Source organism: Vespula pensylvanica, chromosome 1 (genome assembly GCF_014466175.1).
Source record: "Vespula pensylvanica isolate Volc-1 chromosome 1, ASM1446617v1, whole genome shotgun sequence".
NCBI lineage: Eukaryota > Metazoa > Arthropoda > Insecta > Hymenoptera > Vespidae > Vespula > Vespula pensylvanica.
The window spans coordinates 18,701,260-18,718,759 of NC_057685.1; the positions used below are offsets into that span (position 1 = coordinate 18,701,260).

The following is a 17,500-nucleotide window of genomic DNA, read 5'->3' on the forward strand; positions in this document are numbered from 1 at the left end:
GCGTGCCTTTTTCGTATTTTATTTCACGCATAGATAAGGTATAAACAGATTCGTATTATTCGTTCGATAACGTTCGATTTTATAGTTATACTACTTAGAAAGACAGAGTTGATATCTATTATTGCTCTAGAAGAAAAATAGGAAAAAAAAAAGAACGATGGATAATCGAATCTTATTAAAATTTATTAGAAGTATCGTTAATAATTATCGTACGAGTATCAATATTTCATTATCAAATTTTATAGAAAATATGAATGAGAAATTGATCCTTCTGTCCTTTTTTGTATGTCTATTTTTCTCTTTCTCTCGTCTTGGTATTATGGTATAATTAATAGACGGATAAACTACGAATTTGCCGTGGCAAATCCGTAAAGCGAGTTAGATTGAGTAAATAAAGAGAGAAAGAAAGAAAAAAAAAAGAAAGAGACAGAGAGAGAGAGAGAGAGAGAGAAAGAGAGAAAGAGAGAATGGCAAAAGCGACACAAGTGCGGACACCCCGCAGTGACGTATTCGACGCCAAGCATTGTGAACGAACCTTTCCTACGTCAAGAGAGAATCAGAGAGAAAGAGAGAGAAAGATGAAGTAAAAGAGGGGTTCCTTTCGTGGCTTTCGAGATGAAAAAGCATCTCGTCGATCGGTACTCGATACGAAAATGAAAGCGGTAGCTTTTGAAAATCGTTATAGGGTGCAATTCGATCCCATTTCAATTTCTATTGATAATTTAATTGTTCTTCAACGCGTACGTACATATACATACACATATACATAGATTTATATATATATATGTATATATATATACGCGTATGCAATTTTTACATTATAAATTTCACTAAAACAATTAATAAATGAAATCTTCGATACGACTTCGATATCGACTTGAAATTTCGCGATAAAATAATAATCGCGAACATTTCGAATATAATTTTTAATAGACGCGTTTAATTTATTTTTCTTTTTTTTTTTTGACGTTTAATTCGCGAAAAAGACATTGCTCGATATCATTTGATATTTATCTAAAAGAAAAACAAAAAATATATGTGTATATATACGTTTGCGTACAATACATTTATACACCTAATCTTTTCAAGAGCATGAAACTCGAGTGGCATGACTTTAGGTATCGTTCGTAGACAATTAAGTTGCATATGGTGGTGTCGTCGCTTCTTGCAGTTGGTTCCACTCGCTTAAACAGTGTAAACGGTCGATCGATTGCTCGTTCTCGGCACTAAGTAAGATAATTTGACGTTCCTAGTAGATACCTACTAGTTTCCAATGACATACTACTTTTTATAAGCTCATTTAAGTATAGAGAACGAAAGAGAGAGAGAGAGAGAGAGAGAGAGAGAGAGAGAGAGAGACATTTAATAGATACTTGATCCATTTATCGGCACACGAGACACGTGGAAATAGAGAAATATATCGTTCTTTTCTATATATACTAAATAAATAATCCTTTTTTTCTTATTTCATTATATTTTTTTCTTTTTTAAGTACTCAACTTTGATAATCAATATTCATTCATTAACATTTTAATGGCAGGTAATGATTTCAATAATATCGAGAAAAGCAAAATTTTCCTCTCTCTCTCTCTCTTTCTCTCTCTCTCTCTCATTCATTCATTTCTATGTTATTATTATCAATCAATGGACGGATATTATAGACGTGTGTTCACGGATAACATAATGGCGTATAGAAGTCAATGCGTATGCGGCAGCGCAAGCAATTAATGCCCGCGAGTTTGAACGTATACACACACACGTACACACGCATAGGCATACGCATATAGGTATGTATCTACGCATAGATAGATACATACAACATGGCGAGGGGTAGGGGGTGGTATGGATTTTGACGGTGTCAGAAACGTTGACAGGAATATTCACTGGTGGTGCTTGGTGTAGATGTAGTAGCGTCACGATGGTGACGATGGTGATATACACGATGATGGTGTTGGTAGGTAGGTACTGCCGGTGCCAGTGCCATTAACAGTGTTTCGGCCGGAAATGTAAAGCATAATGTGCCGGCAGCTCTTGGATATGGAACCTATTACCATCCGGTTGTATAATACCCATGCCGACGTTGTTTCGCGCTTATTCACGCGTTGTCACCGTTCGCGTTCGGGACACGTTGTCGTATGAACTAGGTGTGGGACGAAACGAGAGGGATATGTAGTATGTAGCTAGATATTCTAGGGGATTGTTCGAAGGATATTATTACTTTGCTCGGAGTCTTAAGAAAGAGAAAGAGAAAAAGAGAGAGAGAGAGAGAGAGAGAGAGAGAGAGAGAGAGAGAGAGATCAATTTCGCTTACTTATATTTTCTTTATATAATTTATTATATAAAGATTTTATTAATTTATTCATTAGCTATTTATATTTGTATATATACGTACGTACATATACATATATATATATTTATATACATACTTTTGTATGTATGTATGTATGTATGTATGTATGTATGTGTATAAGTAGAAATAGAAAATAGAAAAAGAAAAAAATTACGTAAACGACAAATAAGTAGTTAGACCGTTTGACTATCATCTATTTAATATGATAGATTAAACAAAGAAGAAAAAAGAAAAAGAATACGTTGCCGCAAATATTTCAATCGTGATCTATTCATCCATTCACCCAATCGATAGATCCGTCCGTTCGTTCGTTTGTTCGTCTATCGAATTTGACTGATTATTGATTAGACTAATCATAATAACGAATAGATATTTGTCATGAATTTGATATCGTTTAAACGATATCATCGAAATGATGTTTAACGAAAAATCTCAATTGGTTTCTTGCTATAACAAATATTATTTTTTACGATACGATATGAGCTTTAAATTTATAGATAGAAGACAGTCTCCGGTGTTAATCGCGATCCGATTCGAATCGGCTCTTCGTCACGGAGATAGAGTTGAGTTCGAGTTTACTAAATCGACAGCTTGGCGTCTTGTAAACACAAGCCGGTGAGATCCTGTTTGCGCTCAGTCGGGCATAATCCAAGGTAATCCTCTCTGCACAATATGCGAGCGCGATGTACACTCTCTCTCTCTCTCGCTCTCTCTCTCTCTCTCTTTCTCTATCTATCTATCCATCTATCCATCTATCCATCTATCTCTCTTTCCTTCCTGCATAGATCTACCTGTCTCTCTCTCTCTCTCTCTGTGTGTGTGTTACGTTCTCCAGCATCCAGCGTATCTTTTTACACTCGTGTTATTTTCTATACCGAAGATTCTCTCTCTCTCTCTCTCTCTCTCTCTCTCTCTCTCTCTCTCTCTGTTTCTCTCTCTTTTTCTAGAACGAAGAGAATTCTATTTTTAGAAAAATAAATTAAAAAAAATAAATAACAGAGAAAACGTCGCTTATACGTCGAGAGACATATAGGTAGTACGTGAACATTAATAGTACGGGGGAGAAAGAAAAAACAAGAAAGAAAGGAAGAAAAAAATTGAGAGAAAAAAGAGAGAGAGAGAGAGAGAGAGAGAAGATTTGTTTGCAAAAAAAAAAGAAAAGAAAAGAAAAGGAAAAAAAGAAAAGAAAAGAAAAGAAAAAAGAAAAAAAGAGCATTGCAAACAATTTACAGAGTGGAATATGCTTTCTCGCTTTTCTTTTCTCATAATTCTTCAGATCCGATTATGTGCCGTCGTCGGTGTAACAGAACAGCTGGTAACATTTTTTTCCGTTTCTCTGTTCTCTTTTTATTTTCTTTTTCCTTTCTCCTTTCTTTTTTCTTTCTTTCAATATCTTTTTCCTTTTTCCTTCATAACTTCGTGCTCTCTTCTTTCAAACGTTATGTCATGACTATGTACGTTTATCTCTTTCTTTTTACCCCCTCATTCACCCTCTTTCTATCTCTCTCTCTCTCTCTCTCTCTCTCTCTCCTTCTTTCTTTCTCTCTCTCTTCCTCTTCCTCCTCCTTTTATTTACGTATATCTACTTCGATACATTCTCGTCGTCGTTGAAACGTCCGGAAAATAATCGAGTCCTTTGATAATAAATCGCTTTTAGAATTTGCTACGGCGCTAAATCGTAAATCCGCACATTGCGCAGATTGCCATTTGATTTCTTTGAAAAGGTCTTTCAATTCTTCGAATATACACGTTCTCCGGTGTGTTTCGTTTCGCGACGACGTTCAATCTTTCCTCGTTCCGTTCGCGTTCGTTTCGTTTCGTTTCGTTTCGTTTCGTTTCGTTTCGTTCCGTTTCGTTTCGTTCGTTTCGTTCGTTTCGTACGTTTGTTTGTTTCACGAATCTGTTCTCTTCTCATTGACATCGTTCCCTCTGCTACGAGTCGTGTACACCGACACGCGAACGAACAATAACGATTTCAGGATTTATTACGTCCTAATTAGTTCGTTACTCTACTCTGAATTGCTTTTACATAAGGGCTTTATCATAAAGTAGTCTCTATCTTTCTTTATCTTTTTGTCTTTGTATCTATCTCTGTCTATCTCTCTCTCTCTCTCTCTCTCTCTCTCTCTCTCTCTCTCTCTTTCTCTCTCTCTATTTCTCTGTCTCTCTCTACTTAATTTTTCATTTTCTTTCACGTTCAAATGTCATCTTTTCTTTCTTTCTTTCTTTCTTTCTTTCTTTTCTTCTTTTCTTCCTTTTTTTCTCTTGATTCTTTTTTTTCCTTTCCGTATCAGAGATTTAGGTATATACAAATAACTCCTTTATCTATAGATAACATCAATGCAATCATATTCGTTTGATTCATATAAAAATGATAATAGATTTCACGCTTCTTGATCAGTCAACCTATTGATTCGTATTATTTCTAGAATCCCTATAAAACGATTTATATTAATGTAAGTGATTTCAATCTAACTTCTCGTAACTCATAACACTCATACATGAACAATATTTCTTATAGAGATAAAAAAGAGCGAGAGAAAGAGAAAGAGAGAGAGAGAGAGAGAGAGAGAGAGTTCATGAAAAAAAATAGACGAATTTTATTTAACCGTTTAATTTTACAGATTTTCAATTTAATTTCAAATTACAGTTTACGAGATTCAATCTAGAGATTTTTTAATTTAACAGATTTCTTTTATACGAAACAGTCGACAAATTTTTACGAGAATTTAAAAGAAAACAATTGGTACTTTCTTTTTTTCGAAACTTTTCGAGACTCTCTGTATGTATTGCGTTGGTTTTACAAAAAAAAAAAAAAAAAAAGAAAAGAAAAAGAAAAAAAAAAGGATTAGACTAAAAAATCTGGAGAAAGTGTAAAATCAATTAATATCATTTAGAATCTTTTTTCGCGTCATCTGAAAACTTTTGGGCCACCCTGTAATTTTATTTCTCTCTCTCTCTCCCTCTCTCTCCCTCTCTCTATCTCTCGAGATATCTCTCGTATGCATCACGATGATAACTAACGGAACCCTTCGGAACACTAATTATCGCACTTAGCCTCACTTCTACTCCCTCCGACCCTTCACCAACGTATTTCCTCTTTTCTTTTTTTTTCCTCTTTCTCTCTCTCTATCTCTCTTTCTCCTTCTTTCTCCTTCTCTCTCTTTCTTTCCCTTTCTCTTTATAATTCTCTCTTACTCCTGTTTTTCTCGCGCTTTCACGCTGCAAACGATGAAGAATTTGAAGGGTGTTACTTTTGCGAGTAGTTAACATCTTCAAATTTGTACGAAGCGAGGTAATTACGATACTTCATATCTCCAATGTTACGTTCATTCTCGATTCAACCCCCTCCTTAGTCCCGTTCAGTAACAGAATCCTATGTGTTCGTATTATTTCATCGGACGAATCGAGTTTTAAGAGGGTAAACGTCGACTCTTTTGGTACAGAGGATCATCTTCGAACGTATACTCTGCTATATTTACATATATACATGTATACATATATACAGACATATACACACATATATATCTATGTAGTTATAGAACAATAGAAAGATATATAGATATATAGGGGTGGGTTAAAAGTTTCTAAGTAGACCATAAGTTCTTAAACGATCTTAAAGATCGAATAATCTTTATCGAGATATTTTTCTCTCTTTTTTTTTTCTTCTTTTTAACTAGTCGCTCCATTTGAGATTGTAAAACTACAAGACCAATCACAATACAACCCTGAAATGTCTCGATAAAGAATAATTAATCGACCTTTCAAAATAACTGCGAGAACTTTTTCGCCCATGTATGTATTAGGTACTTAAGTAAGTAAGTAGTTGATATGAGAAATTATTTTAGCATATGCCAACGTTTCAAGCAGTGTTTTCGAATGAGACGACGTATCGACGAAACGTCAAACGTGTTTATCATTTGCACAGGTGTGATTACGCGAGTAAAAAAATGTATATGAGATACGTATCAGACGTACATACACATACACACACATACACACATATATATATACATATATAAATATTACGTATGTAGATAAATAATGTAGATAAAAACGAGAAAGAAAAATACCCCGTGTTGGTAGAGTGATACGTGATTTTTTTCGAGGAAGTTTGAATGGAAGAGGGGGAAAGAAAAATATGTCGAAAAGCAAAATAAAAAAAGACATATCTAATTATTAATTAATCGAAAAATTTTTCAGTGACCGGTAGCGTGCCAAAGGCCCGAAGATTCTGCCTTCGCAGCAGCTCGGCGCTGCGGTCGCTCCATGGCCGGGCGCCACCGGCCTCCTCGCCTCCGTCACCGCTGACGATATGGCACATAAAGGTAAGTTATATCGAATGTTTTATTGATATTAAACGTTTTATTACCTTAGAAACGACTACAGAGCTTTTCCGGGTTTTTCAAAAAATAACTAATCGATATATCTGTTTATCCATTTTTTATAACAATAATGAACGATATAATCTAATTATCTACGTTTTATAATATAATTTAATTCAATGATACACAATATCATTATTCGAAACCTATAGGAGAAAGATTAATTAATTTTTTGGAAAATGATCTAAGGGATCTTCGATAGAATTACAACTTTTTTTTCTCTCTGTATATTTATCCACTTGCAATCACATTTTATTTTATTTCTTTCACGTTAAACTACGTACGTTTTGCAAAAATATAGTGGGAAAGGAAAAGAAAAAGTAGAAAATATTCTTCGTTTTGGATCTTAATGACGATTTTCAAAATCGTATACTTTTCATGGTATTTTTAATAGGTTATATATAATAATAAGGGTTAAAGATCGTTGATAACATAATTCAATGTTACGAGAAAGTAGTGTGGACAATCGATCGTCAAAAAATTACAAATCTATGAAATATTTTTTGCACAAATCATTATTACAATGCGAGTAATATCATTCAATTATGCATTATATATAAATAGAATGAATTCTTATAATTGTTATCAGATATAGATATATGTTATTAGATATAGTTATTTGCGATTAGTATACGTCGTTTTAATCTCAAACCGTCTATTACGAAAAAGTCGAACGAATAAATTTGTCAAAATTATTCGTGAAATCTTTTATGAATCGTAAAAACGAACGATTAATATTTTAGTCGAAGACACGTCGATTATTATACTTAATATAGATACCTACATATGTGTAAAGGTTGAACCGGATGCAAACATTTTTATATGATTCTAATAATTAATTACATTTCTTTTGAGAAATTTCTAAGCTTGTAACTTTACAATATGATCGAAAAGTTAGACCGAAATGTCTACGAGAGAAATTAATTTTTTTTTTTTTTAAATAATCTACGGGACTTTTTTTTGATAAAACTTTTTTTTTATATATTTTTTATTATTTTTTATCAAAATTTTTTTATATATTTCGCGTATGTGCATATATATATATATATATAAATTTATACACACTTACACATATACATATACATGTTAGCTTTTATATAATCCGCATCTTCAAAACTTGTGTCAATATCGATTCCGTAAGCAGAAACGAGATAAGAAGAAGTTAACCTACGCGTACATAAGTTTCATACGATTGGAAAGAAAAATATCGCTTTTTTTTTTTTTTTCTTTTTTAGTTTCCCTTATCGAATAAGCACACGTTATCCTTAAGCGAGTAGACCGGAGAGTAGACTTACATATAGTACATACGTCATTTCCAATCCGACGTTCGATTAGAACGGACCATCGCGCGAACGATTATGGTAAAATTCCCTTAGGGAAAAGGAACGAAAAGAAAGAGAGAGAGAAAGAGAGAAAGAGATTCAAGGAACGTAAGAAAGCATAAAAGTTAACGTCTTTTGTCCAATGACTACGGCGGAATGTCAATGGCATATACGTTGCTTAAAAATGTCTCTTCTTCTTTTTCTTCTTCTTTTTTCTTTACCAAACGATCTTAGAATTTCGATATTACATTTTTCAATTTCGATCAAAAAAAAAAAAAAAAAGAAAAAAAAGAAAGAAATGACAAAGAAAATTCTTACAACTTGTGCACTTTAAGCTTTTCGAACTCTAGTCTCGACCTTGACATGAAACGAGACGAGACGAGACGAGACGAGACGAGATGAAACGAAACGAAACGAAACCAGTCCAAAGTGATCTACAATTCCTACGACTTATCTTACCGTTTTATACTATGTTGGATCGATGACGTCACCGAAAGATTTGAAAGACACGTCGTCGAAATTTTCGTATGAAAAGCTTGTGCGATCGATTTGTTCTTCGTTCTTCTTTGCATCGATTTACATTGCACCGTATGTATCGGTCCACTAACAACAAATAGAAATTTTCGAGGTTTAATCAATAAATGAAAGAAACAAATTGTAGAAACGAACGATGAAGATGATAATGCGATACTATTTTTCTGCCGATTCTAAATATATATTTTCAATAGCTTATCGATTATTCGCACGTAGAAAATCGTATCGAAAGAACCTCAGAGAAGATCGGCCGAAGAACGGATCGATCTTCTTCGTAAAATATAACGAAAAACGTCGAACATATGAAACTTGATCCCGAATAAGATCTGTACGAATGGAATAACAAAAATAATCAACAATATTATCAAACTTTCGAACGATTCTCTATCGAATCGAGAATCCTCGATTGTATGACATATATCGAATATAGAAATGAAATGTAGGAAATTTAATGGATCGACGAATTTATTTATTCGATCAATTGAGAAAATTGAACGATACTTTTGATCTTTCGAAGGTCGATTACGTATACGATTTCGATTTCGATTTCGATTGTATCGATTCGATAAATGAAAGGATTGTATCACCTTTCAGAGTTCTTAGGATAGAATGAACAAGAGGAAGAGGAGAATGAGTAGAAGGAGAATGAGTAGGTGGAGGAAGAAGAGGAGGAGGAGGAGGAGAAGGAGGAATAGAAAGAGAAGGGGGTACTTGGAATCTTAGTGGAGTCGAATCGGAACGTCCAAGAATCAAGAGGGAGACGTTCGGTTGATGGCTAAGGCGTTTAACCCCATTAGTCCTGAATGGAACTTCTCTTCTCTCCTGTCTCTGCTCTTCTCTCTATATCTATCTCTTTCTCACTCTCACTCACTCTCTCTTTCTCTCTCTTTCTATCACTCTCTCTCTCTCTCTCTCTCTCTCTCTGTCTCTGTCTCTCTCTGTCCTTCTCACTCACCCCCGTTCAAGTTCTCTTAACGCAGGGTCCAAAGAGGATGAGCAGACGACGTCTCAGGGCTTTCTAAAGCCGGCAGCTCCTGCTTGAAACTGGTTGCTCACTTCACGTATTGATTTCCATTCTCTCGCGCCTTCCAACACTCGCTCTTTTTATCTCTCTAAAGTTCTCTCTCTCTCTCTCTCTCTCTCTTTCTTCCTTTTTTTTCTTGTTCTCTTTCTCCTTCTTCTCTTCTTCTTTCTCTTTCCCTTTCTCTTTCTCTCCCACGATCACCAATTTCCTGTTTTCTCTTCAACGCCGATCCATAAATTCGCGTAAGAATAATATTGGCACAATTGGTTAATCCTTTGTACGATCTTATAGCTTTAACGATAAATTGCTGATAAAGGGCTGAAGAGAGAACGAGGGTGGTCAGGAGTCATTTCATTTATATAAAAAGTTCGTTTAATACCTAATCTCTTTGATCTCGTGAACTTATGTATTAATCCGTCTTGTTTATTATTAATTCTTGATTAGGTCATTAGTCCAATGGTTTTGATAAAGTTGAATAATTTAAAGGGAAAAGTTTATAATCGTATATTAGTCAGAGATTTTTCGTATTGTTCGGTTGATTTTTCTTACTTCTTTCTTTTCTTTTCTTTTCTTTTCTGTTCTTTTCTTTTCTTTCTTTCTTTCTTTCTTTCTTTCTTTTCTTTCTTTGTTTCCTCTTCTATCCTTCTTTCAATAACTCGATCGAGCTTTTTTATACGCGGCCTAGCGGCTTTTATAAAATCGCTTGGGGCTAATATTTCGCGGTATTTAATCGAATTAATAGAGACGTTTTCATTCGCATTCGTTCGATAAAATAATAATTAATGAATGAATCGTTCGGAGTATAGATCGAACGAAATTAAATGTATTTGTCCAAACAAAAGTGGTCCGTGGAGAGATTGGGTGTGGGTGGGGTAGGGGGAGAGTTGGCGGAGATTTGCGATTTCCTTTGGAATAAGATCAATTTAATTCGCGTTAATCGTTAATTCGTCGTAGTATCGTTAAAATGATTATTGACGAATCGTTCGAAGGAAATCGAACGAAGCGTTAAGTGTATTTACCCAAACAAAAGTAATAGGCCGTGGTTGGGAGGAGGCGGAGGGAGGGAAACGAGAGGGTTAGCGAAAATTTCTGATTTCGTTTCGAATTAATTTCGGATCAATTTCGTTTCTCGTTAATTCGTCAAATCGTTAAAATAATCATTAAATATCGTTAAAATAATTATTGACGTATCGTTCGTAGAAAGTTGAACGTATTTGCTCAAACAAAAGTGATGAATGCGAATGGGGTGGGAGGAGAGGTAGGAGTCAACGTAGACATGCAATTTTGTTTGGAATAAGAACAATTTCGTCCGCGTTAATTCGTCGTAGTATCGATAAAATAATTATTGACGAAGAGTTCGAGGATGGTCGAATCTAAGTTAAACGTATTTGTACAAACACGAAGCGACGGAGACGGAAGAGCAAAGGAGAAGTTGTAATTTCGTTTTGGAATAAAAACATTGTCGTTAGCGTTAATTAGTCGTAATAACGATGAAATAATTATTGACAAAACGAAGGATATTTCGTTTCAGTCAGATGCATTTCTTTGAAGAGAAATTGAGCCGGAAGGAATTCATTTGGAATTTCATTTGGAATAGGGACCATATCGTTCGATCGTTAATTTATCGATAAAAAGTGGTATCGATAAAATAGCAATCGAGTTTAATAGAACGAACTTAGATGAATTTTCCAAAATCTCTCTCTCTCTCTCTCTCTCTCTCTCTCTCTCTCTCTCTCTCTCTCTCTCTTTCTTTTTCTCTGTGAGAAAAATGAAAAGTGTAGTTGGCATTTGCGTTAGAATAAGATCGTTGGTAAGAAATCGAGAAGGATTGAGGTTGGGAACGTCGAAGAATCCACAAGTGAGTAAACGACCTAGATCCGACCTGGAGCCGCGTACTACGATCGAAAATCCACGAGTTATCTGACCGAGTGCAGCTCAGTGGGGTGTGTAGCGTTAAGTTGGCGTTAGCTCATCGAATCGCCTCGATAGACCGACGACGTCGGCCGAGCCGCGATGCCAGCGAACGAGACGACGAGGGTTTTGATCGATCGTACGTACAAATCGTGTTTCCGTTTCCTGTCTCTATCTCTCTCTGTCTCTGTATATCTTTGTATATCTCTGTCTCTCTTTCTCTCTCTTTTTTCTCTCTCTTTATCTATCTATCTATCTATCTATCTATCTCTCCATCTTTCGCTATCTTGATATCTTAAGAAGGATAAACGAATTATTTCCCACAGAGAATAGATCTTATTTAAATCCCTTTTCGAAAGTCAAATCCAAGCAACAATTACTTTCTTTTTTTTCATTGATCCTTTAAAAATCGTTTAATGACCCTTCTTTCGTCTTTTTTTTTTTCTTTTTCTATTCTTCTCGATATCTCATTCTAATTCTTGTTGAATCCGATAATCATGAATAGATATATTTATTTAACCACGACGCGACGATATTTACCATCTAATTTACGTCCATTGTAATTGTAATTACGAGGGTATAATTTCGGTATAATTTTTAATTTAAAAAACAAAACAAAAAAAAGAGAAAAGAAAAAAAACGTTTAAATCTTTCGCACAAGTCGTGATTTATTTTCGATAAGAGAGAAGAAAGAAAAAAACAAAATCAATAGGAAAGAGATAAAATAATATTTTAACACGACGTACAGCTTATCTGTACTCGACGTACATTTAACACTTTCGTGATATAAATTAACTGCGATGAATTAAAATGACGTTAATAAAAAAGGAATAGATAAGATAAAATAATATCTTAACGCTAAAACATTTCTACTCGGGGAACATAAAGATCATTCGTGATATAAGAGATATATAAATTAATAGCGAAAATTCATGATTCACGAAAGAAAATAAAGGAAAACGAATTAAGATAAGAAAATTTTTATAATTATCACGAAAAAAGAAAATACAGATAAACGTAAGATTTCCCAATTACATAGACGTTTCATAAAGGATCCTTGAATAAAATAGAAATTAAACGTTTGTCCATTTTGATGCTAGTAAATTAATATCAGACGATTGTTTCGATCGTTGGATAGGTAGATAGCTAGATAGATAGGTGGGTATATTTTTCTCAGTTTCGATCACGTGACTTCATTCTTTATTCCGATGGGGTGTAAAAAGAAAGAAAAAGAAGAGGTGGAGAGTGAGAAAGAGAAAGAGAAAGGGAAAAAGAGAAAAGAAAAAGAAAAGTGTCTCCCGGAAGTTTGGCAAATCGTTCGACCTCCGTTTTACCACGAAAGAGAGTCGGCTGTCAGCACGACGTCTACGCCGACGAATCAAGCCACCCCCTGTGGTGCCGCTTTTACTCGTAAGGGATGATGGCGTGCCTGGCTGAGGAAAATAGTAAGAGAAGACGAAGGAAGAAAAAGGAGAAAGAGAAAGGGTGGGAAAAGAGGGTGGAGAAAAGGATAGAGGGTGGGAGTTCAAGAAGACGAAGGACGAAATAAGAATAAGAAAGGTTTGGCTGCTTGCTGCTGCTTCTGCCGTTGCTTTTTATTCTTATTCCTTTCTCTCTCTTTCTTTCTCTCTCTTTCTTTCTGTCTCTTTCGTACCAAACGTGAGATAGATAGAAAGATAGATAGAAAGATAGATAGATAGATAGATAGATAGATAGATAGATAGATAGATAGATAAAGGAGAAGGGGTGAAGAATATAGCGGTGTGCTGGTACTGCTGGGTTCCTGGAGCATTGATCGTTTCTGAATTCCGAGTAGATGGCAACCCCCGAGCATTTCTTCACCCTCCTCATCCTCTTTCCACCCTCTCGCTCACTCGCTCGCTATCTATCTTTCTCTTTCTATCTTTAGTCACCCTTTCTCGAGTCTGTCCTGAATATACGTGCTCGTCTTTCTCGTACATACGAGAAATATACGTACGTACGTACCTACATAAGTAAGTACTTACCTATGTTCCTTACGCGTACGAAAAGAAAAGAGAGATACAAGGGAAGTAGAAAAGAGTAGGTAGTGTTGTAAGAGAATGCGAAAAGGGAAGGACAGGACGAAGGAGACGATAGTGGTAGTGGTGTTGCTAGTGGTAGCGATTGTACAAGGTAGTAGTGGTAGTGGTAGTGGTAGGAGGAGGGTTGGTGATGGTGGGGGCTCTTTAAAACGACGACGAGAAGGCGTTTTCGTTGCGTCTCGTGCAAAACAGACAGGAACCCTTCTTTTTGATCCCACCACCCTTACTTTGACTCTCACCCGCAGCATCCCCGACAGCACGGCGACTCTTATTCAATTAATTCGTAACCGACAAAAATGCCACCGTCGTTTCTCTCTCTCTCTCTCTCTCTCTCTCTTTCGTTTCTACCATCTACTTTTTTTCGTCCTTCGAAGTCGCTCTCTCTTTTCTAAAGAAAGAAGAAAATTCGTGAGAGGGAAAAACTCCTAAGAAATTTTACTTTGAAAGCTCGAGGGGGTAACCTTTTTCTCCTTTACCGCTTCTTATCTAGTTTTTTTTTTTTCTTTTCCACTTTTCTCTTTCTTTATTTTTTTAATTTTTTTTTGTTTTTCGTTCCTCCTTTTATTCTTCTTCCTCTTCTTCTTCTTCTTCTTTTTCCTCTTCGTCCATCTATCATTGTCCTTTTCGTTTCCTTTTTTATTTTGTTTTCCTTTCGTCTTATTTTATATTTCTTCTTCATCTCTTTCAACAGCTGCGACAGGAGAGAAGATACGTTTGTGCAGTTCGCGGATGCTTTTGTTGTTTGTTTCCAAGTGTTCTTACCCTCTCTACTTCTTCTTAACCCTCTGTTTCATCGTTTTCACCCCTTCTTTCGTTCTCTCTCTCTCTCTCTCTCTCTCTCTCTCTCTCTCTTCCGCTCTTTCCGTTGAAGCTCCCAAGCGGAAACGCTCGTTTCGTTTGGCACCTCGGGGGATCTCGATGACGAGGAGGAACCTTCTCGCAGAGAAATTGTAATTAGCTCCTCGACGTTCCTTCCGTAGCCTGATCTCTCTCTCTCTCTCTCTCTCTCTCTCTCTCTCTCTGTCTGTCTGTCTGTCTGTCTATCTGTCTGTCTTTCTCTCTCATTCTTTTTCCTTTTCTCACTCTTATTCTCGAGATACCTTGAGATAACTTTAATTGTCAGCCCTTTTCCACTTTGTTCTTATCGATGAAAACGAAATCGATAGGTGTTAAAGAAAATTTACAAACATTTGTTCTCATCTTCAAATAGACTAGAAAATTTTATTCGAATATAATAAACGCGTCTACGAGCACGAACAAACCGTAGAATTTATCTCTACGATGTTGAACAAGTTGTGTTATAAATTTATTTCCATTTAATACTTTCGTCATATATTACGAATGAAAATCGATTGGAAAATCGAAGAGCAGAGAAATGAGGGTGTAAAGATGTAAAAGAAAAAAAAAAAAGAAACACACAGAGATAGAGACAGAGAGAAAGACAGAAAAAAGTGGAAACGTTAAATTCGTCATTTATTATTAATCGAATCGATAAGGAAAAGAAAAACAAAACGAAAGAAAAAAAAAAAAGAAGAAGATAAACTAACAATACACCCGTAATTATATAAAAAGATAAAATATACAAAATAAATAAAAAAAATTAATCGGTCGGTTCTTACACAGATAATCATATCTATTTATAATATAATACCGAACATATTTACTACGCGAGAATATTACGAATATAAAATTTTTTACAAATTTTCCCAACAAACCCCTTTCGAGTTCTCCTCTAGAAAGATAAAAAAAAAAAAAAAAAAGACAGTAACAAAAAACAAGAAGAACGAAAGATAGAAATCGAAGGAAATAAGGGAGAGAAAGAAAAGAAAGAAAGAAAGAAAGAAAAAAAAAAGATAGGAACGGAAGAAGAACAAGGTAAAAAGAAAAAGAAAAAGAAAAAGAAAAGTTCTCGATAGCTGTTCGCAAAGTTCAAAGAGTAGAGAGTTTTTATTTACTCGGTCAAGTCGTCGACTCTCGCCGATGTCACTCAAGGTCGAAGCCCTTTCCCTTTAGTTGAAAGTTACTATCGAAAGAGGACCTTTACGGATATATGGAAGATCCTTCCTTCCTTCCTTCCTTCCTTCCTTCCTTCCTTCCTTTCTTTCTTCCTTCCCTTCTCATCCTTCGTTTCTATCGTTCATTCGTTCCATCGTTCCATCGTTTCATCGTTCCATCGTTCCATCGTTCCTTCCTTCCTTCCTTCTCGAAGATAGTCGAACGGGGACTGTACGTCTTGCATCAAGTGTATTCGACTGTAAAATTCCCTCTTCAAACAGAAACGGTTGGCTGGCACATTTTAGGCGGGTGGCTTGGGCCACCGTCAGGAGAAAAGGGGGTGAGGTGAGGAGGATGGGAATGAGAATGGGGAGGGAAGGGGGAAGTGAACAGGGGGAGGGTCCAAGGAATTCGAAGTCCAACGCAAAGAGATAGATAGATAGATAGATAGATAGAGAGAGAGAGAGAGAGAGAGAGAGAGAGAGAGGGAGGGGGTTAAGGGAGAAAGAAGACACGATGCAAGGAAGAGCAGAAAATATCCAACGCGTATCCAGCACACGTACGAAATGGCTCGATAGATAGCCGTAAAAACCCTCCTCCAGTCCACGTTCTCGTCTCTTGAGATACTTCGGTACTAACGCGAAAGAGAAAAAGGCTCGAGCAGGAAGTCCGAGTGGAAAAATGAAAGGAGAACGGCTTCAGACAACGGGGAATATTCAAGAATATTTCTTACAATTTTTCTGTCTCCTTTTATATTCTTTTTATTCTTCTTTTCCTTCTTCTTTGTCTTTTTTTTTCTTTTTTCTTTCTTTCTTTCTTTTTTTTTTTTAATTCTCTTTTTCTACGCGTCAAATTAAAGGTGATTACGTGCATGATCGTGCGTATATATCGTAATTATGTATAATTACGTATAAGGGTGAGGTATTGTGTTAATCGTAAAGAAAAGAAAGTGTGTTGAAGGATCTCTGTCGTCTTTTGCTTTCTCTCTTTTGTAATTTATCTTTCTTTATAATTTCTTCTTCTTCGAAGACTGTTGTCGTAATTATATATAAATGTATATGATTATATAGATATGTATATCTCGGATATAAAAAAGAAAAAAAATACAAGTATCGTGTATCGTAATATGTTATAAGAATAAAGCGATATATTATAGATGTTACATGTAGCAGAAGTAAGGTGATATTAAAACATTTTAACGTGGTTTAACCATTCACGCACATTTTTACATACACATAATTTGCACAATTGTTCTTCTCGAAAATTTGCAAACTATCATAATTGTATATATCGTAAAATAGTACGAGTATGTAACGAAGCGTTATACAATATTTAAGAAACAAAACTTTTGGCTCGTGTTCTTTATTTATCTTTTTTTTTTTTTCTTTTTGTCCTTTCCATCTTATTCTTTCGTTCGTGTAAAAGTTTTAAGATAGTTTTTTTTCTTTTCCGTTCTTTTTTTTTCTATTTTTTTGTTTTTCGAAAGTCGAAGATTTATTCGGGTTGAAAGGTCGTAAACGAAAAAGTTCTACTTGTCGAGAACGTAATAAAGCGAATGCTCATTAACGAGATAGAAGCGAAGTGCTTCGGATCACCCTTCTTCGCACCATTGTCACCGCTGGAAACTACCGTTATGGGAGTTTCATGGATTTTCTTTGGTCGATAACGTCCCGATCGTTTCGCTGATTTAACGGTGATAGTTGAACGGAGAAATCGAAAGACGAAGTGCGATTGGATGTATTTACTCGAAGAATAGCTTCTATCTATTTTCAAATCTATATTTTTCTTTTTCTATAAATAGAGTAAATATATACAGGACGACCCCAAAAGATTCCATTTCCCATACAAATTATTATCGATATTGCGATTAACCCATATGTACGTTCTCTTGACGGAAAATTAAATTATTTGTGTAA

The 17,500-nt window shown here is 35.4% G+C and overlaps 1 protein-coding gene across 5 annotated transcripts in view; it reads left to right on the forward strand.

Annotated features, from left to right (window-relative positions):
- Positions 1-17,500, forward strand: part of LOC122631676 (paired box protein Pax-6-like) — a 90,226-nt gene that overhangs the window by 1,773 nt on the left and 70,953 nt on the right. For 4 of the 5 annotated variants that reach the window (XR_006327754.1, XM_043817678.1, XM_043817652.1 and 1 more), the window contains exon 2: positions 6,554-6,678. Coding sequence is in view for 4 of the 5 variants with exons in the window: in XM_043817678.1 (XP_043673613.1) it covers positions 6,666-6,678 (13 nt within the window). In the remaining variant the exon portion in view is untranslated. Of the gene's footprint in view, positions 1-5,542; positions 5,646-6,553; positions 6,679-17,500 lie in introns of those variants that run through there. The other variant, XM_043817661.1, reaches the window with a different exon arrangement.